The 24,323-nt window shown below is 43.2% G+C and overlaps 1 protein-coding gene and 2 long non-coding RNA genes across 9 annotated transcripts in view; 2 read left to right on the forward strand and 1 right to left on the reverse strand.

Annotated features, from left to right (window-relative positions):
* The window catches only part of SLC25A25 (solute carrier family 25 member 25), a 40,665-nt gene that overhangs the window by 6,475 nt on the left and 9,867 nt on the right, over positions 1-24,323 (forward strand). The window contains exon 1 of one of the 6 annotated variants that reach the window (XM_083721813.1): positions 9,374-10,031. The exons of 2 other annotated variants lie outside the window; for them this stretch is intronic. In XM_083721813.1, coding sequence (XP_083577939.1) covers positions 9,810-10,031 — 222 coding nt within the window. In that variant the 5' untranslated portion in view covers positions 9,374-9,809. Of the gene's footprint in view, positions 1-9,373; positions 10,032-19,855; positions 20,183-24,323 lie in introns of those variants that run through there. 3 more of the 6 variants (XM_083721810.1, XM_083721812.1, XM_083721811.1) reach the window with 3 other exon arrangements.
* On the forward strand, positions 173-4,800 carry LOC310836555. Of its 2 annotated transcripts, none has more exons than XR_014560141.1 (2): positions 173-322; positions 2,779-4,800. It is a non-coding gene; the product is annotated as an uncharacterized lncRNA (long non-coding RNA). The 2 variants fall into 2 exon arrangements; XR_014560142.1 differs by lacking the exon at positions 173-322 and adding an exon at positions 1,044-1,080.
* Positions 3,753-9,290, reverse strand: LOC310836553. Its single transcript, XR_014560139.1, has 2 exons — positions 9,121-9,290; positions 3,753-3,979 (listed from the first exon to the last, which is right to left on the reverse strand). It is a non-coding gene; the product is annotated as an uncharacterized lncRNA (long non-coding RNA).

Raw genomic sequence — 24,323 nt, forward strand, 5'->3', positions numbered from 1 at the left:
CCGAAAGTGAGGTGCCTCCTTAACAGTGGAGCAAACAGAGAGGCAGAGGAAGAGATGGGTGTGGGTGGTCTGAACTGGAAATCTGAACCTGGTTGCTAGATGGTGCTCTGGAGTCGCAAAAAAAAAAAAAAAAAAAGAAAAGAAAAGAAAAGAAAAAAAAAGAAGAAAAAAAAGACTGGTGATGGGTTAATTTCGAACTGAGTAAGATAGCAACTGCACTCCTGAAAAATTATTGGATGATATGGCCAGCCAGTTTTAGTTAAGAACACAAGGGCAAGGAGCTATTATGATGGCACAAACCAGTCAAGAAGAAGCAACAGATGTGAGGCTTTGAGAGCTTTTTGTGGTGGAGGTGGGAGGGAGAGGAGGACTGCTTTGCCACACTGGTGGGTGCTGTTACGGTAAAATCTGCGTGCGAGGCTGCTCTGCCACCCAGCTCATCGGACTAAGTCCGCGGGTCCCTGCGGAGGAAAATGAGCTCAACCGGAGACAGGAGCAAGCTGCAGAAGATCCAAGTTTATTGCGCAACAGGTTGAAGGCGAGATTGAACAGCGAGAAAGGGGTGACATGAACTTTTGAAACTTCCCTCCATGCCCCAGAATACAGTGCAAAACACATCCCAGTTACATCATGAATACATTAAGAAGAGGTTGGGTTACACAGATTACATCATGAATACATTAAGAAGAGGTTGGGTTACACAGGATTAACAGGGAGGGGGGGAATATGCAGAGCTGGAGATATGCGCAGATAAGCACATCCTGAGTACCTGTGATGAGAAGACAATGGTCCATGTACTGGTATTGCCTGGAGGAAAGGCTTGGCAGAGTGATTTGACAGGATTAGGGTCTTGACACCTTGCTTAAGGGATTATGAAGGACAGCGGAGGTGTCATGAAGTCCTAGAGAAATTGAGCAAATTGGCACGTTGATTTTCTATGAATTTTATAGATTTTAGTACCTTTTGACATTGACAATTGGAAATAAATGGATATATTGTAGTGAAGAAGAAGGTGAAGAAGACATGCCCCCCCTTCCGTATCAGTGCGAAGGGTTTGAGTGAATGCTTCATCCTGCAAGGGTATGTCAGCTAGTGGGACAGTTTCTGGTCGATAGATAGGGAGCAGGGAGTACTCAATTGAACCCACTGAGTAAAAGTGTCATAGGAGCATAGAGCCATTATGATTAAATGAAATTTGTTCATGAGAACTACTGGATGGAAAGGGTTTTTTTTTTGGGGGGGGTTATCCTATACTGCTTAGAATATACTTAATTTTAAACGGTTGGACATTTTCCTGCCCCACATCATTCAGGAAGGATAAATGAAAAATTGTTTGATTGATATGAGATGTCAATGCTAGATTAAAAGAAAATATATTCCGACATAGGTAGCTTGCTTGTTTTTTAATTACTTTGACTGACACCTATCCTTTTTCAACTCAAATTAACAATAAATCTGAAATTGCATGTTGGAATAGCTAGACGTAGGAAGGGGTTAATTTCCTTCATGAACATAAATTGCCCCATGGGTGAGGTAATCTGCAAGGCACAATGAGCCTGTTGCTGTGGTAATGGCTGAGCCATGACCATGTGATTAATGTATGTCAGCTGGTTCCGTGTGTTGTGTCTTGGTTATTTGGTGCAACGGTAATACATTGTATATATCTCTCTGAAAAGCCTGCTACAAGCTGGAACTCATTATTCTGTGTACAGTGGACGCTTGGGTTGCGAACGTGATCCGTGCGGTAGGCACGTTCGCAACCTGCAGCGCTGCACATGCACAGGTCACGATTCGGCGCTTATGCTCATGCGCAAAGCACAATTTAGTGGTTCTGCACTAGTGCCAAAACCCGGAAGTATCCCATTCCAGTACTTCCGGGTTCAATGTGGTGCGCAACCCGAAAACGCGCAACCTTAATCGTCTGTAACCCGAGGTATAACTGTATAACTTTGTCCAGAGCTGTTTGCTGAGCCTCTTTCTTCTACAAAGGCAAAATATTTGGGCATTACTCTAACTGATTCTGCAAGCAAGATCCACAATTCCACTGTGTGTGCATCTTATATTAGATTCCCAAGATTGCATTCTAAAAGTTTGCATTTGCTGTTGAATGTAGTGATGGGTATATACAGTAATTTTGGAGAACTTGTAAAAAATATAATGCCTGAAACATTTGAAAGCCTTATTTTTCAAAAATGATGCTTCAGCTGATTCACAATATGAATAATAATTAGATTGGCTAGAAGATTTAGATTTGTAAATTTTGTTTCAAATACAGTGGATTTGTTTCAAACACAGTGGGCGCTTGGGTTACGTTACCTTTGGGTAATGTAACTTTCGGGTTGCGAATGCGGCAAACCTGGAAGTGGGTTTGCTGCATGTGCAGAAGCGCCTTTGCGCGCCTCACACATGCACAGAAGCGCTCTACAGCGCCGCACGCATGTGCAGAACAGGCACCTCCGGTTATGAAGATTTCGGGATATGGCTGGGCCTCTGGAATGGATCCCGTTTGTAATTGGATGTAGCACTGTACTGCTTTTAAGTTTTCTTTCATAGTGATCAAACAGTGATGCATGTAGTGTGGGAGAGGTTCAAAGGTAGCCTCAATACATGGAAATGCTCTTACATTTCTGCTATCTGTAAGCATGATGTGTGTCATAAACACTGTGACTGTCCACTAAATTTGTAGCAGTTCTTCTCACTTTCACCCTTTTATTGGTATGACCTTTCACCTGTCCTTGTTCAGAATCCTCATCTCTACTTTCATCTCTTTTCTCACAGACTGTGGCAACTCCTCTCTCACTTGCCTTCTCATGTATCGACTGTCTAGATTCCTGCTTGTGACCTCTACTACTTGACATCTTCACATGTTCCAAGAGCCACTCATTTGCACCACAAGCTGCAGTGTCTGGTGTTTGTTTGGAGTTCCTGTTCAAAACTTTGCAACTGTGTTCAGAACTGTCTTCAGTTGATTACAAGTTATCTCTTATAACTATCACTCTCGGACAGATTAACTGCATATATTCAGCCTTCATTCTTAAATTTATGGATAAATGTTTCTCTTCTCACTGGGTCTTACTGTGACATTTGAGATGCCATATAACAGACTACTGTACTACATAAATTGTTTGAATTTGTAGGTGGGTGTGACCCACATCCATGGAAAAAATAATGAACTGCCTGGGATTATTATGAGAGAGTTGGATACCTTTCCAGCTGATATTTTTGACCTGGATCATATCAGTAGAAATAGCCTCAGTTGTCCATATATTTTGTCTAGTTGTGGTAGTTAGATGTTATTTGTGATCACCAAGCCTGCCTCTTCCCCCAAATCCTTTGTCACCTGCACCTCCAGCAATACCACATGCAACTTGTAAAATTGTAAGTGATGGTCTGGAAATTTGTACTGTGAGATAAAAATCACTATATTCTGTTACTTATGTCAGTGACTTTAATGGGAAATCTCACCTAAATGTGATATGGCCGTTTTAATAGTCTTGTATAATTTTGACACTACTTATTCAACCTGATATTGCATGTCAGGCTTAATTTCCTGTTGAGCAGGAAGCAGAGACTGTAATCAGTATGGAACATAGGACTGCTTTTCTATTACCTGAACATATTCTCCAGAGTTCTTCTCTGATTAGCCTAGCTCTCAGATATTGTCAACCTGTGTCTGCTCTGCACGGCTTCATACTGCAGATAGAAGTTTGAGTACCCAAGGTAGTGGTAAATAACTTGGGAGTGGTCCTCAATGTTATTTAATGGTGTTATTTATAGGAGGCATCACTTAAGTTGATGAACAGAAATGTAGTTAGGAAATGTAAGTGACCTGAAGTTCCACTGCAACATGCAAATCACCTTCTTGTGAACTGAGACCGGAAGCTCTTGTGCAGAATCACATGGCAGCTTATCTGCAGCCAGCAGCAGATCCTCTCCTTGGCACTTGGACTTGACACTCGATGAGTCATTGCAGAGTCACCTAGGGAGACAGGGCTGCTTTGGCTGCTGTTTCTCATATAGAATTACTTGAGAACAAATTGGAATTACCTAGTCAGCAGCCATTCTTTATCCTTTGCCACTTGTTTTCTATGCTTCTAGCTTCTTCAGTTAAGACTGCTATCTTTTGAAAGTATGTTAAGGTTTTTTCATGACTCTGTATATTTAAACATTAAAATATTTTTTACAAAAAAACTCCTGCCTGAATAATGTTACAGGAATTCTAAGGTCTGAAATATAGATTAAATGTTGATAATACATAAAATACATAAATAAGCACACATACCTAAGTATATAAACCACATGTCTAAAATAGTATAGGAGAGCAATCCAAAAGCCATCTTGGCTCTCCTGAAGACTCTAAATATTTCCCCTGCCTCCTGAATCCCACTTGCCTGAGAACAGATAGCAATCAGGGGAACAGATAGCAATCAGGGGAATTTCATGAAGGGATTCCTCTTCTATGAACCTCCTTTGTATCAATTGTCATATGCTCTGCATTGAGGGATGTCTGACGGGCATCCTGATTATCTTATCAAATGCTATTGTTTTGTGTAAACTGTGTCTGAAACTATGTAAAACTTGCTAAATCCTCAGGAATATCACACCTTGGCCTTCCTGAGCCACAGTAATCCCACCTTATGTGGTATAATTTCTAACTGTTTGTAGAGGGGATGTCCCGCTTTTCTACACCAAAATGCAAATCCTTAAAATAGTTTTTCTTCTTGGTTCTGGGCCTCTCTTGCCTCCTTGCTAGTAGGGGAGGGAACTCTGTTCCAACAGAAAAATCTTGCTTTCACTGCATCCTGCCTCCATCCATTCATCTCTGACCGATCATGGAAATAGAGGGCTCAGTCCCTTGGGGAGTTGGGCAGCAAAAGCCAATCACCCCTATTTTTTCCCTATATCAATGTCAACAGTGCTCCAAGCAATTCTGAAAACATGATAGTAGTGTGGGCCTTGGCAAGGAGTATAATATCTGCCCTAGGCAGACAAGATGGATAGAAGAAAGGCCTGAGATTTGGAAGGCGTGTTTAGCACACAGTAAATGCAGGTGGCGCTGTGGGTTAAAGCCTCAGCGCCTAGGACTTGCCGATTGAAAGGTCGGCGGTTCGAATCCCTGCGGCGGGGTGCGCTCCCGCTGCTCGGTCCCAGCGCCTGCCAACCTAGCAGTTCGAAAGCACCTCCGGGTGCAAGTAGATAAATAGGGACCGCTTTCTAGCGGGAAGGTAAACGGCGTTTCCGTGTGCGGCTCTGGCTCGCCAGAGCAGCGATGTCACGCTGGCCACGTGACCCGGAAGTGTCTCCGGACAGCGCTGGCCCCTGGCCTCTTGAGTGAGATGGGCGCACAACCCCAGAGTCTGTCAAGACTGGCCCGTACGGGCAGGGGTACCTTTACCTTTACCTTTAAATGCTTCTTCCTGGAACTGTCAGTTGAAAAGGCTATGTAAGGCATTCAATGAGTTTGTAGGCAGTGACTCGTTGAGGTTGGGGATGTTTCCAGCTTTGATACCCTGGCCCTCTAATAGCAAATCCTATGCATCTTTCATCAGAAGTAGGTCTCACTGAGTTGAGAAAATAAGAGTTTGGTAGCTGGGCGGCACCCTCTCATGCTGGTCTCCCACCCATCCTTTATTTATCTCTCATGTCACTCCCCTGTATCACGTTGCTGTGGAAAGGGGAGCATCTGCCAAATGGATGATGAAGTGACTCCCTTGCCTTGGCATGACCCTCTACATAGGAGAAGTGTGTAGTGGGAGAGCTGGACACAGGGTTGTGTTTAGGTAATGGCTGTGTGCTCTCTTGTTCCTGTCAAGTGGGAACACCATGGTAACTGCACCTGGAGGAATTAATTTTGCTAGGAGGTTAACTTAGATCAGTTTTTCTCAAAGTTGGGAAACAAGTCCTGTAATTGGACTACTAGCTAGCATGACCAGTGGTCAGGGACGATCAGAGTTATATTCCCACAGCAGCTGGGGACACAAGATTGAGAAACATTGCTTTAGATAAAGGGTTGTTGAAATTGAAGTTTGGTATGCCTTCCTGGTATGCTTTTGAATTCTGGTGCTAGAGGAGACTCTTGAGAGTCCCATGGACTGCAAGAAGATCAAACCTATCCATTCTGAAGGAAATCAGCCCTGAGTGCTCACTGGAAGGACAGATCCTGAAGCTGAGGCTCCAATACTTTGGCCACCTCATGAGAAAAGAAGACTCCCTGGAAAAGACTCTGATGTTGGGAAAGTTGGAGGGCACAAGGAGAAGGGGACGACAGAGGATGAGATGGTTGGATAGTGTTCTCGAAGCTACCAGCATGAGTTTGACCAAACTGCGGGAGGCAGTGGAAGACAGGAGTGCCTGGCGTGCTCTGGTCCAGGGGGTCACGACTAAACAACAAATGCCTTCCTGAATTCTTTGGGAAGCTGTACTAGTGAAAATTGCTTGATAACACTCTTGTTATCAAGTTGTTACCGCTTAAGCATTCCTGTTGCTAAGACATACAAAAATATAATGGGGCTTACTGTGTGGATGATCTTAATGGTTTGGGAAACACTTGCTATTTCACCACGTGACTGTACAGGAGTCAGGGTTTGTCTCCTTCTGAACTACCAGCACTTACCTGTCCTTGAAAGGTAATGAATGTATCTCTTCCCTAAAAATGGAATTTCCCCCTATGATGCTGAGGTGTATAACGTAACAAGCTATCATTCAAGCTAACAATATTCTTAGGATAATATCTGTGGCCTAAATTGCTGGCCAGCTTTTGTTAGCTGCACAAAAGTAATATTCTGTAAACCACCCTGAGACTCCCGGGTATAGGGCGGTATATAAATTCAGTAAATCGTCATCATCATCATCTACACTGCCACACATAGCTTCAAATATCTGAGCAAAATCCTCTGTTTAATTCTGTGCTTTGGCTATCTGATACAAATCTGGATATGACAAATCACTTCTTTCCTTGTAGACTTGTCTTTCATACAGTCCAGAGTACAGCTGTTTGACATTCACAGTGGGGTGAGCTGTGTAGTTCCTAGGTAAGGTAAGGTACCCCTGCCCGTACGGGCCAGCCTTGCCAGACTCTAGGGTTGTGCGCTCATCTCACTCTATAGGCTGGGAGCCAGCGCTGTCCACAGACACATCCGGGTCATGTGGCCAGCGTGACAAGCTGCATCTGGCGAGCCAGTACAGCACACGGAACGCCGTTTACCTTCCCGCTGGTAAGCGGTACCTATTTATCTACTTGCACCCGGGGGTGTTTTCGAACTGCTAGGTTGGCAGGCGCTGGGACCGAACGACGGGAGCTCACCCCGCCGCGGGGATTCGAACCGCCGACCATGCGATCGGCAAGTCCTAGGCACTGAGGTTTTACCCACAGAGGTTTTACCTGTGTAGTCCCTACTGCTACTTAAATATATTTGGAGTTTTGCATTGCTCAATTTCAAAGGCTCAGTGCAAGTAAGTATGATAGGATTTAGTATGGAGCATCTTGCAGACTTGCATGAGAAAACAAAATGAAGGGTTGTATCCATTCAAGAGTAGATGCATTAAAATGAATGAACATGACTTGCTTCGATTGATTTTGGTGAGATTGCTCTCACCAAAGATTGTTGAGTAAAACTTAGATATCACTCTAATATTTTTGTAAATAAGTGAACTTAGCAAGCAAGAAAAATAAATAGAAAGCTATAGCACCCCTCTCAGCAGGATTGTACACAGTTTTTCATGCAAATAACTATACTGTCATGCAAATATTACTTTAACCCCATCCTCCAAATAGCTCAAGGTGGCCAACATAGTTGCCACTCCCATTTTTATCCTTGCAACAATCCTGTGAAGTAGGTTAGGCTGAGAGGGACTTACCCAAAGTTACCCAGTAAGCTTGTGACTCAGCTGGAATTTGATTTTTGTACTACCTGGTCCAAGTTCTAATCCGTACATCACACTAGTTCTAGGTGTTCTGCAGCTATAGCTCTAAGAAAAAAGTAACTTCTCCACACATTATTTACATACTCTGCAAAAGTGCAGCAACTCTTAACCAAATCCCAAATGAAAAGCTGTGTTAGCAATTCTCGACTCCAAGGAACAAAACTGTTAAAATAGAGCCAGCTCCAGACTTTCAACTTGAAATATGTCTGTGAAATGTGTGGCAAGCATAATGAGGGCGGCATTGCCCAATTTAGATGTCGAAACAATGCAAAGAGGTCATGTTAGGCTTCTGTAATTAGGCATAGAAACTCTCAATCATGACTCAGTCTGGTTTCTGCTTCCCTAGTGCCAGGCTGGACATTATAGGAGCAAGTCCATGTTTTGCTTTGTTTTAAACATCACATATAAAATGGGGATATGATTTGTAGAGCAAAAACGGCTCATTCATGTGTGAGGAGTATAGAATGCTTTTCTCCGCACCCTTAGCTCAGTCCCCTGCTATCTTCGTCCTGAGCACTGTTTTTCCTAGCCAGGATCTGGTACTAGAAGTGAGTTTAAGTGTAGAAAGATAATTTGTGGGATCAGATGGCAGAAAGTGAACTATGGGCAGAAGAAGCATTGAGCATCCAACCTATGTTGTTGCTACATAAATTTGTCTTTACATGGAATACAGTGGTACCTCTGGTTGCAAACCAGATCTGTTCCGGAGCCCCGTTCGCAACTTGAAAGGAACGCAACCCACGTCTGCACATGCATGGGTCGCGATTCGCTGCTTCTGTGCATGCGTGTGACGTCATTTTGCGCGTCTGCGTGAGCGTCGAAACCCGGAAGTAACCCTTTCCGGTACTTCCAGGTCGCCGCAAGACGCAACCTGAAAACGCGCAACCTGAAGCAAACGCAACATGAGGTATGACTGTATCTAGTTTGGCCCTTATCCCCTTGACAAGTATTATCTAGCTTCCTGGGTTTTTTTTTTTAATCGTTAGACTAAGGTAAGATATTGGGCATAAACATTGGGCGTAATCTGTCGCAGTGTATTAATTAAACAGGTGGCAAAGTTGATATAATACGCCTTATGGGAGTTTCTAGCTTTTTGTTACATGAGGTCGCCTTAGTTCCTACAAAGGCCCCTAAAGAACAATGATTTAGCTGATGTAGAATGTAGGCATGGTTTGAAAAGGACAAGGAATTCCTTACTCTGTTTCCAAGATTCTTGTCTGGGTCATCTTTTGAATGTGTTTTCTTCAGCTCTGCCTTTCCCTGTTTATAATGCTGCCCCCCTCAATTGTTAGCCAGGTCAAGCAACCTCATCTTTGAGGTTATAGTCAGCACTCTATGCAGAATTGTCTGCCTGTATGCAATAGACTGTCCAGTCACACGCTTCCCTGATTGGCTCAAGATTGCTGGTTTGAATAATGAACATGCTAGTGTTAGAAACAGTGATTGGCTGAGCACTGCTGCAGTGAGAATGCAGGCTGGATGCTCAGGGCTTCTGTTCCTTTGATGTGTATTGGATGAGCTGGAAGCACAGGTTAAATCGCTACAGCTGTCTAGAGTGAAAGGATCTGTTATCCAAGCTTTCTAAGAGCAGTGCCTTTGCATTCTTTTGTTCAGGCTTTCTGTAATGTCTAGCATCTTTGCTTCATGCTAGGAGACTTGTGCTTTTCTCTTTCATTGTCTATTAGAGTAAACTGCTTGTGACGCCAGACACGACAGCAGTACAGCAATTTTGAAGGCAGGAAGCGGCTGCAACCCTTCTGGCGTTGCTGTATTTGAAGCACTGCCGCGATGCGGTTCCCTTAAGAGGATACTTGGTAGTGCATTCACTTTTTTTAATCACTGTCTGCAGTGACTTCTTTACCAGGGCTCTAGTTGAAGGATAAGTGATGCTGCAGTCCCTCTGGCAGGTTTTTTCTTGCCTTTTTTCGAGGGCTGCATGTCAAGGCCCTGCTGAAGGAAAGGAGAATGAGGCAAAGGAATCTCCAGCTCCCCGCCCTGGGGACCAAGGACCAAAGATGCTGGGGAAACCGCTCAACAAAGAGACCAATCCCACTGAAAGGAGACCAACTATTCTATTGGTAGTTGGACCCGCAGAGCATTTCACACAGGTATTGTTGCTTTTATTCACCACCATCCTTCCCTGTGGGAATGACTTTCACTAGCCTAGACAGGTGTGTGTGAATGCGATGTGGCTGTAAAAGATAAAGGATGTGGGATGCTAAGACTTGGTTGCGCGGTTGGAGGAAAAGATAAATAGTGAATACCAGTAGTTTGCCTCTTGAAATGTTTGTTTATGGAAGCGGCTTGATGGCAAAGCTATTATTAGGGACAAAGGTTGCACTAGCGCTGAAAGATTATATTACATAGGTGAATAATCTATATTATGGAGTGGCAGAAGTTATTTTGATAGAAACTGGGATGTTAAATTTGGTGCGTAATTTATTTTACTGTGCTTGTTTGTTTAAAAGTATTTCTAAACTGCTTAATATTTAAAATCTCCAGGCAGTGTTCAAACACATTTATGGTTGTGCTTTACAAAATAAATGGGATTTGAAGCTTCTGGCATTGTTGTATCTTTAGAGACACTCATTACAATAATTGTGGAACAAATTACGAAGCTTTGAGAGGGCATGATACTGGCACTTTAGTTGAATTGTGTTTGGCTACAAAAACCTGATATTGTATTCAAGTTAAGAGTTGACTTCATTGTAGACTTTCAGATGTTCATCTGTACTGTAGAATGTTATTTGGCGAGAGAGGGTGTGTGTGTGTGTGTGTGTGTGTGTGTGTTAATGTGAACCTTTTATTTCTTGATATGGGAACCTGCCTTTCAAAGGTGAGGGGTGCTAAATGTATTACACAAAAGCTGGAGGACCACATATAACTTTCCTCTATAGTCAATGCAATTTTAAAATTGTCACTTGCAGGGGGATAGAACTGAAGCAATCATATTTTTAAAAAAGCACCTTTAAAATTAATGTGAAATGATCTAAGCCCACAGCCAGTAATTTATTGCTTAGATTTGTTAGTTTACATAATAGGATAATTTATATATCAGCAGACTTATTGTGTTGAAAACTCTGGTTCAGGATCCAGCAAGGGCAGAAATTAGCAGTGTTGCTGGTCTTTAAACTTGGATGCTCCCTTGAAAAAATGCAAATTGAAAAAAATGTAAATTCTTTACATCCAGAGTTTATCATTCTGAAAGCTATTCCTGGCATCTTTTCTATTGAAATTATCTTTTCCTGTAGGGTAGAGCCTTCATTAATTTTTCAAGCAAACAAGCTGTTCCAGATTATTCTTTCTCCAACTATCATTAAGCACACTAGATCTTTGTTATGGGCTGGGGAAACAATTTTTGTGAGTGGCGCAAATGCTCTTGGTTACTATTGGACCTTCTTGAAGGTCGTTCTTTGACAATGTCAGGCTTGGAAAGTCACATTTTTGGCTGGAAAACAAAGTGCCTGCTTCCATATGAAATTCTGGAGGCTTTATAAAGCAGGAGGATATTGCAAGCAGAGCCTCTTCTATTGCAACACTCAGATTTCAGAATGCCCTCCTTAGCTAGCTCCATCAGCCTTCCTTGTTAAGTTTTAGGCACCAAGTAATAAAACCAGTTTGCACAAACTTTAGTATTTGTACTCTCTCCCCGCAACCCACTGTACATTACTGTTAAATTTCTTGTATAGTTTTAGTGTAGTAACTTTATTATTGGACATTAGATTTTATGAAAAGGCATAACATAAGTAAAAAACATACACATAGTGTGTTAGAGAACATACGTGACAATTAACATGCTTTCTTTTATTCCACTTTCTGGATAAAATGAAATGAATGCTGCTAGTGTAATGTTAGACTGGAAAAAGTCCCGCCTGTTGCTCTTGTTCCCCTGGATACGTTAGATGTTCCTTAGCTATGTTGGCATCTCAGCTTGCAGTTAGAGAGGAACTGTGCACTCTCTACAAGAAAACTTAACTAGGGAGGGGAGGGGGTTGAGAAAGGAGTCAAGCAAAGAAGCCATTGGTTAAAGGCTTCAAAGATTCGGGGACTACAGTGGTACCTCGGGTTACAAACACTTTGGGTTATAGACTCCGCTAACCTGGAAGTAGCACCTCAGGTTAAGAACTTTACCCCAGGATAAGAACAGAAATTGCGCACTGGCAGCAGCAGGAGGTCCCATTAGCTAAAGTGGTACCTCAGATTAAGAACGGACCTCCGCGACGAATTAAGTTCGTAACCAGAGGTACCGCTGTATATTCTTGGCTTCCATTGCTCTTTCAGAGACAACATAAAAATACTACCCTCAAATAAGAAATATAGTAACATTTATTTGCTATAAAACTCTACATGGTTCACATCACCAAGTATGTTTAACATTTTGGGACCTTGATACCTGAAGGCGTACCTCTTCACACATCGTAGCTTCCCTTGCTTTGAAATCATTACAGGGGTACCTCAGGTAAAGTACTTAATTCGTTCTGGAGGTCCGTTCTTAACCTGAAACTGTTCTTAACCTGAAGCACCACTTTAGCTAATGGGGCCTCCCGCTGCCACTTCAGCCTGAAGCAAAGTTCTTAACCCAAGGTACTATTTCTGGGTTAGCGGAGTCTGTAACCTGAAGCGTCTGTAACCTGAAGCGTATGCAACTCAAGGTACCACTCTATTTGAGACTTCCTCAATACCATGATGGCAGGTGTCAGGCACATTTTGCTCCTGGTTATCCACTTGCAACCAAGTGAAGATGCTTGGGTACCAGGATAGTGCCTGACATCTCCACCATCCGCTTGCCTGAGGACAGTGTTTGAAACTCAGATACATAGGTTAGGTGCCAAATAGCTCCTTAAACCACGGTTACATTGGATCTTGTTTTTACACACTAATACTGCATCCTGTAGAATTCTACCAGTTATATTTTATCTGCATAATCAGAATGAATTTCAGGAACCAAAATGCTTTTTCTGTGCAGCCTGAGCAGGAGCAGTAAAAAACATTACAGTTAATTGTTGTAGCTTGTCTTCACTTACCCCACTGCCCTGCTCACAACTGTGAAGAATATTCTCACGTTATGAATGGTCTGTGTCACCATTAAGAAAAAGAGGTAGGAATAGGCCAATATATATGTGGAATGTCCCTGGATCAAGTGACTTTTCTCAGAGTTCTTATGCTAGCTGAAGGTCGTCATCTGAACTAGCCAGAGTTTTAATTGATAACCAATCACAGTCAATGCATCATTTGAAAACAAGACTTTAGAGCTGTCTTGTCCAAAAATGGCAACTAGACATTCCATGTAGTTGACTGTAACCTTGGTTTAAGGAGTCATTTGGCACTTTGCTTATATATCTGATTTTCTAACATTGCTTCTGAATGCCATTGCCAAATTAGGTAGGGGAAGGTGTTTATGACTGAAAGCTCTGGCCCTTTAGTTATTAGTATTGTGTTGTGATTTAGCTGTGTGGTTTTTAAAATTGCTTCCTCTTATAGCTTAGTGCTGCAGTATTTTACTTCCCTACTTTGTTTTAGCTTTGACTAAATTACAGTTGTGTTTCTATAGCATTATAATTGGTGTTTTATATAATTGTGATTTTTAAGTTTGTCAGTGTTACCTTGTACACCACCTGAAGAACTATTGTTATTAGTGGTTTGTAAGCAGAATGAAATAATAGATATCTTACATTAGGAGTGAGGAAAACTGTACATAAAATTAGAGTTGTAGAGTTGGAAGGGACCCCAAGGGTCATCTAGTCCAGCCCCTGCAATGCAGGAATCTCAGCTGAAGCATCCATGGCAGATGGCCATCCAATCTCTGCTTAAAAACCTCCAAGGAAGGAGAGCCCACCACCTCCAGAGGGTGTCTGATCCACTGCCAAATAGCTCTTACTGTCATAAAAATCCTAGGCAGTATTATCTTGATTCCTCCTCCTTTTATAGCCCTGTTCATGTGTTACTTGCAGGTAGGACTAGGCCCCACTCCCACCACTGTCTGATAACAGCTTTTGCTCAGTCAGTGACATTTCCCTTGCTGTCCTGTGGCAGAGATTTTAGTCACAAACCTTGTGATAGGAAACCTCCACTTGGTCGCAAGGGGACGATCCTGAGTCACAAGAAGCGACTAGTGACTGGCTAATTTCGAACACTGAACCTAGGGGGTCCGTAGCATCATTCACATAACAAAAACCCCCATAGAGATATCAAACTTTTCAAAAGTAGGAGATCCATGGCTTGAATTTGAAAAAAAGAGGTCCACAGTATTTAACTAATTGGGTACCACTGCTTTAGGGCATTCTTTCCCAACCTGAGGTCCTCCATGTTGGCTGGGGATGATGGTAGTGGTAGTTGTAGTAAAAATATATATAAGAGGGCATTCGGTTGGGCAAGGATTATTTGATGACCCAAGTACAAATAAACATTATGTAGTTAAATAAGGCCAGTTTCAAAGTCCAGCAAGGGATGGCTTTGTTTATCCTTACTGTTGGGCAAGTTTTGTGACAAAGATGACCTGTGGAATAGACTGTTCTTTCCTACGGTGAAATTGTGATGAGCACATGATACACTGGCACATGATATATTGGCACAAAACCATCATGTCCAAATCCCCACCAGTGTGCTGGCAGTTAAAAAAGGTCAGTTTTGGAGTCGAGTTGTTCCTTTCTCATGAAAATTTTTCTCTTTGTCAACCAATTTGAAGCTTTGATTTATGCAACTGTTTTTTGACTGAGGTGTCAAATAATGTATTTCTTTTTGTACTGTTTGTTCCTACAGTCCCTGATGTGGCAACTGTACCCTGTAACAGAGGTCAGGGGTGGGAGAGGTCTGCTTGACCCAGCATTGAATCTAGACAAGAGGCACAAGTGGCTTCGGCCAAAATTATTAAGGGGTTGGATCAGTTCCCTTGTAGAAACATGGGAAGCTGTCTTATACTGTCAAACCATTGGTCGATCTACGTCAGTATTGTCTACACAGATTGGCAGCAGCTCTCCAACGTTTTGGACAGATGGCATTCACAGCTTTATCCTGGAGATTTCAGAGATTTAACTTGGGGCCCATCTGCATGCAAAGCAGATGCTCTACCACTGAGTTAGAGCCCAACATATGAAGCTGACTTACTCTGAGCCCAGGCCATTGGTTTTGTTGCTGAGTGTTGTGTGCACTGACAGGCAGCTGCTCTCCAGGATTTCTGACAGGGTGCTTTCCCAGCCCTACCCAGAGAAGCTAAGGGTTGGTCTTGGGACCTAATGCGTACCAAGCAGGTTCTCTCTACCACTGGGCTTTCACCTATGTAGAAAGGATACAACATTTGGGGCTTTTTAGTTTAGAAAGAAGATGAGTAAGGACAATGAGAGAAGTGTATAGAATTCTGCATCCACACAGTTCAAAATTAGCCAGGTGGGTCCAACTGCAACCATATAGAGATCTCTGGATGCTAGGTAGACAACTGACATCTCCAGCTGGCTGACCCTCCAGCTTTCTTAAGTGGGTAAGCAGAAGAGCTTACTTATTGCATTTATATCCTACCCTTTTCTCCAAAGAGTACATGATTCACCCCAGTCCTAAGTTAATCCCTAAAACAACCCTGTGAGGTAGGTTAAGAGGTTATAACTGGCCCATGGTCACCCAGTGAGCTTCATGATGGAGTGAAGGCTTAACCCAGATCTCCTAGGTCCTAGTCTGACACTCTTTAACTACTACACCACATAGGCTTCCTACAGTACTTCTGCTATGGGGCAGCTACATAAATTATGTAGGTATGTAAATATGGGGAAAGCAAAATGTCATACTGAATCCTTATGTTACCTCACTACAAAGTTTCTGACTGTGAGCGTGATAATCACACAAAGATGCATCTGAAATGGCCACCCAAACATTTTCTGGGGTCTATTTTGTGAGCAGAATCCTAAATTGGCATCTTTATTCTCTGTAGGATTTCAGTCTCTGTGGCATAGCAAGTAGGAATGGCCAGTGCTCTCTGAATGTTGCCTTGCTCAGCCAGTCCCGCCCAACATGACCAGTGGAGGCCACCATATTTGCCGGCATGGAATTGCAACATTCCATTCCAGGGATGCCAAATGTTGATGGTCAGAATCAGGCTATTTTGGAGAAGGGAGGTATTGTAAAATGAAACGGATATAATTTAGTGGGACTGAGTCAAGAGTGGTACTGGCACCTGATGTGAGAAGAGCAGCTTGCGATAACTACGTGTGTCAATCCTGGTGCTGGTTGAGTTTTCATATGAGGGAACATCACCATGGGGGTGATGGTACAAAATGAAAGCATTTATAAATACAAAAACTCAAATCAGTGGAAAATATTTACAAAGTGAACAGCACACCAGTCATACCAAAGGGTAATTGGAACTGCCATAGTTGCAGATTTCTCAAAAACCATTTAGAGCTAAATGGAACTTGAGTGTGCCTGGCCTTAAAAAGCTGCAAAAATCCCTTGTTATATTGGAATGGATAATATTGTGTAATATCCCACCATTTCTCCAGGCAGCTCAGGGTGGTGCATTGGGTCTCTTGGGTCCAGTCAGAACAATCCTGTGATGTAGGTTGTCGAAAGAGTTACTGTCTCAAAGTCAAGGTCACCCAGTGAGTTTCATAGCTGGGTAGGCAACAGAATCCAAGGACTTTACAGCCCCAAGTGGAAACTGTCTATTGCACAAGATGTCTGAACCTTTTCAGATTTGGCACTCATTTTTTAATTTTTTACCATCTATTTGTGTGAAGCCAGTGCTGGTGTGACTTGCTGTAGGTTGGGCTGTGACCTAGTTGGGGAGTTTTAACCCATCACTGTATAGTTTGACCTGTCACATTATTGGTACAGCCCATTAGTGCTACAGGAACAGTGAAACTCCCTTATGACTTTTTCCACATTCCAACTATGGTTACCAGTTTCCAAGTAGAGGTAGATTACTTTGTAAAAAAAATGTACGAAACTGTCATAAGCAATGTGCATGAGCTTCAGTTTGAACAAAAAAGTGACGTCTCTGGTCCCTGGGGTGCTGGGCTCATACCCAAGCTTTAGATTTCTAGCTATCACAACTAAAATATTTGTCTTGAGTTTAGCTCTGTTCACCTAGTTGGCAGACGTAACACCAGAAAGTGGCAGCACTTTGAGTTCACTTGGGTGAGAGCACTTAGACGTTGGTTGGCAGAAGTGAGGTGAAGTTCGGGTTGCTTTTCCCCCCTCTTGCGCAGCCTGCTGCTGATCTCTAAGAGGATCTGGCATTTTGAGACAAGATCCTGTTTGCTATGGAGAATAGACGTCAGAGGTGGAGGGGGGAGAGAAGGTTAATCCATGTTAGGTAACAGACATGAAAGGGCACAACTGTTGGAATGATAACTTAAAAGGGCTCTGAACGGACAAATTGGTTGGAAATGCTTTTCCTATTTTTCATCTATAATTAAACTGCTTACCAGTTGAACATACAAGTTGTGGAGACATAATTAAACTTTATTTTGTCAGGATTTATTACAGTGTAGTTTCCCCACAATGTAATGTTCCACCTTTATGGTATAATTTGCGTTCATGAGATAATTCTGCGAGACACATGGCAACTTTTGTTTAATTCTGCCTCTGAGGCTCTGTTCAGTTTAGTAGTACAGTTTTGTTACAGTACTACTTCCTGCTTTCAGCCTTAAAAATGGGTTTAAGCAGAGGTTTGATGTCCATCTGTCATGGACACTTTAGTTGAGATTCCTTCATTGTAAGGGGCTGGACTAGATGACCCTGAGGAGCCCTTCTAACTAAACTTTATGTAACAAAAGTAGGATCCATTTTCCCCCAAGAAAAGGTCTTGGTTCCAGCTTGTGGTATATTTGGAGAGAGATAAGCCATCTACCTGACTTTGGACATAAAGGTAAAGCTAAAGGGACCCCTGACCATTAGGTCCAGTCGTGACCAACTCTGGGGTTGCGGCGCTCATCTCGCTTTACTAGCTGAGGGAGCTTGCATACAGCTTCCGGGTCATGTGGCCAGCAAGCCACTTCTGGCGAATCAGAGCAGTGCACGGAAACGGTGTTTACCTTCCTGCCGGAGTGGTACCTATTTATCTACTTGCACTTTGATGTGCTTTTGAACTGCTAGGTTGGCAGGAGCAGGGACCGAGCAACAGGAGCTCACCCCTTCATGGGGATTCGAACCCTGACCTTCTGATCGGCAAGTCCTGGGCTCTGTGGTTTAACCCACAGCACCACCCGCGTCCCTGACTTTGGACATAGGGCTAAGCCAAATCATGGCTTGGTTCTCAGCTGTGTGGTTGGGTGGGGGAGCAAAACAGGCACGATTTCAGTCCTGTGCACAAGCACACTGCACATGCATCTGTAAACCACAGTTCAGCTTAATTGTGCTTCAAATGGCATGTAAACCAGGCCACTAATTCAAACTGCTTGTCTGTCAATCTCAGTATTATGTACATGCTGACATGCAGCAGCTTTCAAAGATCTCGGGCAGAAGAGTTTATTCCAGCCCTGGCACCTGGGTTGGCCTTTAGCTAGAGATGCCAAGGGTTGGACCTGGCACTTCTGCACGCAGCACATGGGCTATACTGCTCAGCTACTGTCCCATCCCACAGTCTTGTAAGGCCGCTCAAGGATCAGAGTTCAGCAATTGTAATTCCATAGCTAGCAGCTGGTTCCTGTCTGTGAATGCTATCTCCTTGCTTCCCCCACAGTTCAAAGTGAATGGCTGCAAAATGGGAAATTAACCATGTTCAGTACTATTTTTCTAGAAAAAGAGGAACTCACCTCTTTCTGTCTCATTCTCTTAGAATGGGAATAGCACCGACTGAGTTCCTGCTGGAAAAAAGTCCTGACCATGTCAGTGAATTGAGCCTGACGCTAGAACTATGGTATGCAAATGTGTATGTGTAATGTTAATTTGTGGGTGTAACATCCTAATTTTTCTGTGGTATTCACAACAGTGTGAGTAACAAATTACACCTCTTTTGCCTGATCCCCCTATTGAATATTAAATCAGAATATTGTTTATAAAATGATTTAATTTTTTTGGTAGAACACTGGCCACTGCAAGGTACCCAGTGCTGCCTGAAGTATACTTCAATGCAAACATGTATAGCAGTTGAATGAGTTGCTCATTCTCACCTAGTGGTTCTTTTCCCTTCCTCTTTAAAAAGCTGAAACACACAGGCCACTTGTTTCATACAGCCATCACAGAAGGTGGCATAGCATATCCTGTTGAGCTCACCTTTCACACCTTACCACAGCAGAGAGGAGCCGGGGCTGGTACACAGGCTGGGTGCTGGGTTGTTTTTTAGTGATTTTCAGAGAAGCTTTTAATGTGTGACATTTTAATGTATTTTAATATTTTGTTGGAAGCAGCCCAGAGTGGCTGGGGAAACCCAGCCAGATGGGCGGGGTACAAAGAATAAATTATTATATAGTGGTGGCATCTGCTTATGTGGAACTCCTTCCCGCAAGAAACCCATCAGGCTTCATCCTTAGTGGGGTTCAGGTGGCAGTGTAAGGACATGGTTATTTCAGAGGGCATTTGAAATGCCTGATGGCTTTGTTGTATTTTTATCTTGCTGCTGGTAGTGTCCCAAAGTGTTTTGTGTTTTGTCTTAAATCAGGATCAGATTTGCTTCAGTGAGGAATCATTGGGTCTCTTCTTCCTCCCTCCCTTTAAAACATTGTCCCCTATTAGCCTTTCCCATACGAATTGATGTTCAGATAACAGTTTGGGTTTCCTGAGTGTCTTTTGCATAGGGCTTTCACTCTTTTTCATACCAGTAAAGTAGAACTGTCACATAGCCCTGTCTAGAGCAGCTCTGAAGCCTAGAAGAGGCTGCAGAGGGTTAATCTAGCCTGCCGGTGAAAGTGACGTTAGGGGAAAGCAGGGATTGAGCAATCTGGAGCTGCCTCACACGCACTTGTCAGGAATCCAGGGTGGCTGGGAAGGGCTTGAGAGACACAAGCTTCCCTTTTAAGCAGAAGGGCAGGGCTCGGGCAGCCAATCACAGCACAGCAAGGACAGCTCATAGGCATGTGTCATGAGTCTTGCCGGCATTTCCTCTCAAGCACGAGAAACGAGAAAGGAGCGGAATTGGGTGGTTTACAAGAGAGCCTGAGCACAGCTGGGGGAAATGCTTTGCCTGTGCCTCTATGTGCCGACTTTCGGCGAGTCCCAGGCAGAGTTTGAGTACTTTGAGTCGAAGGGGCTTCCTGAGAATCTGAAGCCCATCTTCAGACTGAGCCTTTTGATCCCTTCCCAGGAGTTCTCCACCTATCGTCAATGGAAGCAGGTATGAAAGAATGCATGTGAGCTGAATTGTTCTAATCTGTTCAGTATGACCTCCTCTATGCCTTCAAGGAGTTGAGGGTGGCACACATAGTTGCCTTCCACTCCTTTTATCTGGACAACAGGCTGGCGAGGTAAAATTGGTTGGGACTGGGTCAATGCCTCAAGTTTAGTCTGTGAACTTCAAGGATCAAGTGGGTATTTCCCTAGTTTAAGCCCAGTTCTGTTCTGGAGGCAGGTTCTAGCTTGGGGTAGTTATTAGCTGCTGCTCTATAGCAGCTTTCAGTGTAAAGAGTATTGGTGAGTCATCTTCCCTGCCCTTCCTCCACAAGTTCTCATTTTCCTTGCAATGTAAATACAGTATGGAAGATTGTGTGGAGATGTAATAGGTTTTCAAAACCCACCTGGTGCATTTCCAACATTCAGCCCTTGTGCTGCCTTCTGCTTCATACTACCTATTTTCCACAGCAATTTTGGCCAGGTCCTTGACTCTTCTGAAGGATGGAACTGGCTGTGCCTTTTCTGGTTACAACTGAGCTACATGCAAATAAAGAGGGTGGAGAGGGATGTACCAGGGACATTTAAGGTGAAGAGGAGGCATATCCGGGGCTGGGTGGCATTGTTGGTGGCAGGAAATAGGCAGCATCAGTTCATCTCTTCATTTCCCACCTAACTTTCCTAACACAGGAAGTTCAGTTCAGACAGCCAATGTTCTGTTCAGAGTATGCCCATTGAAATTAATGGACATGGCTAACTTAAATTCATTCATTTCAATTGGTCTACTTTGACTAGAAATTAGTGGGATGCAACCCAGGGTTCATGTGAAAGTTCAGGAGACCATAAGTTTTTAAAAGCAAGCCTGCACAACTTGTAATCCAATACAGCCCAGCAGTGTCTGAATGAAGTATCTGAACAAGACTTTGGCATAAATGGAGCTGTTAAGCACCTGTCAGGCAACAATGCACATCTGGTGGGCTGTTTTGAATTTGGTGGATCATGTGTTGTACTGGTCTGGCTTAAAACATAAGTACATAAGGGGTGTCATATTTGTTTCCATAGGGAAGATGGGAAGCTCACACAGAGTCAGAGCAGTGTTTCATCTAGCTCAATGTTACTGATGCTGTTGTCAGCGGAGGAGACAGGGTATCTTTCCCAGCTCTAGCTAGAGGTGCCTGGGCAGCGTATTGGGTAAAGTGTTTGATTAGGACCTGGGAGAAACCTCACGTAATCACAGAGCTTGCTGGATGACCCTCGGCCAGCCCAACCTACCTCGCAGGGTTTGGTGTTATGTGCATCAAACATGGTGAGGTGCAAACAAAAAGAGAAAAAGAAAAAGAGAAACAGAACCTGTGCAGAAGGGAAAACAAAGGGGGGAGTGGGGGGAAGCCCCAAAGTGTATATTCAAATTCAGTGATATTTGGAATCCATTCTTACAAATAGGTTAAGATCTGATGAAGTACAGTAACAACCTTGTAAAATATACCTCGCAGGGTTACTGGGAGGATAAAATGGGGAGTGGGCGAACCATGTACTCCACCCTGAGCTCCTTGGAGGGAAGGGATAGAAATGCAATAAATAAAAAAAATGAAATTGAACCTGGGGCCTTCTGTATGAAAACCAGATGTGTTACCACTGAGCTGCAGCCCTTTCCCTCTGGCAGTGTTACCAGTCATGGCAACATGCAGTAGTTGCTGCTATAAAGATAGTAAGTAATAGAAGGGTTCATGTGCACATGCAGAGAGGATTTTGTGGGTGATAAGTCGCCTACTTGATTATGAATCTTCCTCATTTCATCATTGCAGTCCCAACAGGCTTCTGGTAAATTAGCCAGTTAGCTGGTTTTCATGAGGAATTTGGGTTTCTTCAGACCTCTCTTCCCTCCCCTCCCCAGTTATTTCCTTCATTCTCTTTCTAGTGTTTGAAAGCCAGCATCTTGCACCTCCCCAAACTGAAACAAACATATTATCAGATGTGCTTCAGATTTTGGTAAATGAGTTAATTACTCATTAATTTGCTTGTAAGCAAAGGCAAGCTCTTAGCACTTATTCAACAGCCATGGTTGAAGGAGAGTGTATGATGGCATCAGGGCAATAAGATTGGCCATGCAACATCCAATATGACCCTTCCTTTCACATTGTTCTGTTGGACCTTCACACTAGCAGTGTGTCACAATGTCATGGCTATCAAGGCACTGATGAATGCTGACTAGGCTAGAATCCAACAGCCTTGCAATTTGTAGCATCATGCATTCAAATGTGGTTAGCAGAAGTCTTTTGCTGACATGGAGACACTGGATGGGGCTGAGGACAATGACTGAGGGGATACATGGAAGCAGACTGATTTTTTAAAATGTAAATATCAGAAATGTACGAACAACACACTGTTTAGTACAGTAACCTTAAAACCTGCATCAATTGGGGCCTTAGCAGTCTTGCTTTCTCCGTGCAAGAAGATTAATGTGCAGACTCAGTGCACATGTAGGAAAGAATTTCAGCACTGACCGTGATGTGAGCCCAGACTTACAATTTTAGAAATCGTTTGCATCACAGAGATGTGAGTTCAGTGGGGGCAGATTACTTGGCAGAAGCATTTGGGAGTGCTCATTGGCAGACATTTCCCCCTTTTGCCTTGTATCCGCTGCAGTATCCTTTACAGAAAGGGGTGCGTTTTTGGCTTCTCCAGGACCAGCTTACAGGGACCGCAATGCTTCATTGCCTCTCCCAAAGGGTCATGTGGTATTGGGAAACCCTGAATTGGCTCGTTAGCAGTTATCTGATGACATGCCAGAGATTGCCTTCTATCTTTAGCTTACAAATTATTACCCCTTCTATCTCTCTTCTTTTACAACTGTCACATGTCTGTCTGCAGATTAGATCCACCTTGGAAGTCTCAAAGGTCACCGCAGATGGTGACCGGCTGTCCTTATTAAGTTTAGGTTAGGAGGGGTATTAAATTATATGAAGGCCTAAGTTTAGTAATAAGGGGGACAGGGAAGGGGAGGAAGGAGCATTTCAAATTATGTCTAGCGTAATTCTCAGGGGAGTCGTTTCTTATACAATATGAAACGTTTATTACTTTAATACGGAACATATTTATCAGCAGCCTAATTATTAAAAATGCAGTATGCTAACTCATTCCTCTATTTTTAATAATTTTTCATGGTCTTGCAAGTGAAGCTAGGTATTGACAGATTCTGTTTCTTGGCACTCTAGCCTAGTAGACTGGTGTTTAATGCAGGCATCAGCGACTCATAGCCTTGTGCTGTGTGGAGATCAGCAGGAAGCCCAGTTGAGCCATTGTGACGAGCCAGCTGGTCTTTGCTGGGTGCTTTTCGGCATATAATTATCTCACTTAACAAATTTCCTGCTCTCTATGCAAAACAGGTGGTAGCAGAGCAGTTATTGACCCAGCCATTTAGTTGCTTACCTGCCTATATGGGCAAGGCTCAAGGTGCTGTTTCCTGCTAAAAGGAATGTTAAGGATGAAGTTTCCTTATTTATTAACAACATGACTTTGCCATCTCTTAATCTCTTCTGTAAATATACACTTTGCTTCTAAAATCCCGTTTTCCCCAGTATCTTGCACAAGTGCATAACTGCAGGGTGACCAAATCAGTTCATGCTTGCCTCAGAGCTGCTTTTTGACATTTCTTTTCAGCTTGTGTGTGTATTTGGTGGTCAGTCATTATTTCTAGTAGCTGGTGTGGTTTAACTTCCTTGCTTCCCTGTTCAGAGGCAAAGTATGATGACATCTCTGTACCCAGTGCCTAGCAAGGAGCTTTTACAGAAGAACTAGCTCTCTCTCTCTCTCTCTCTCTCTCTCTCTCTCTCTCTCTCTTTCTTTCTCTTCTCACTTCTCTCAAGCCCATGACATTGATCTTGCATCTTAAGACAAGGTGTAGTCTGGTAGTGTTTGGGGAAAACACACACACTGTCTCTCAAAAAACCAGCACAACTGGTATCAAACATATTTGGTTAAATTTAAGAGCTCCTGGCAGTGGGGAGTGGACTGCTGTGCTCCAGTTCTGCTTTTAGGGTTTCCATAGGCATGTAGTGGGCCACTGTGAGAACAGGATGCTATATGTGCCATTGGCCTGATGCAGTAGGGCTGTGGATTCTTAGTTTTTACAGTATGTGTGAGGCTGT

This window comes from Podarcis gaigeae (assembly GCF_964106915.1).
Source record: "Podarcis gaigeae genome assembly, chromosome: Z".
Taxonomy (NCBI): Eukaryota; Metazoa; Chordata; class Lepidosauria; order Squamata; family Lacertidae; genus Podarcis; species Podarcis gaigeae.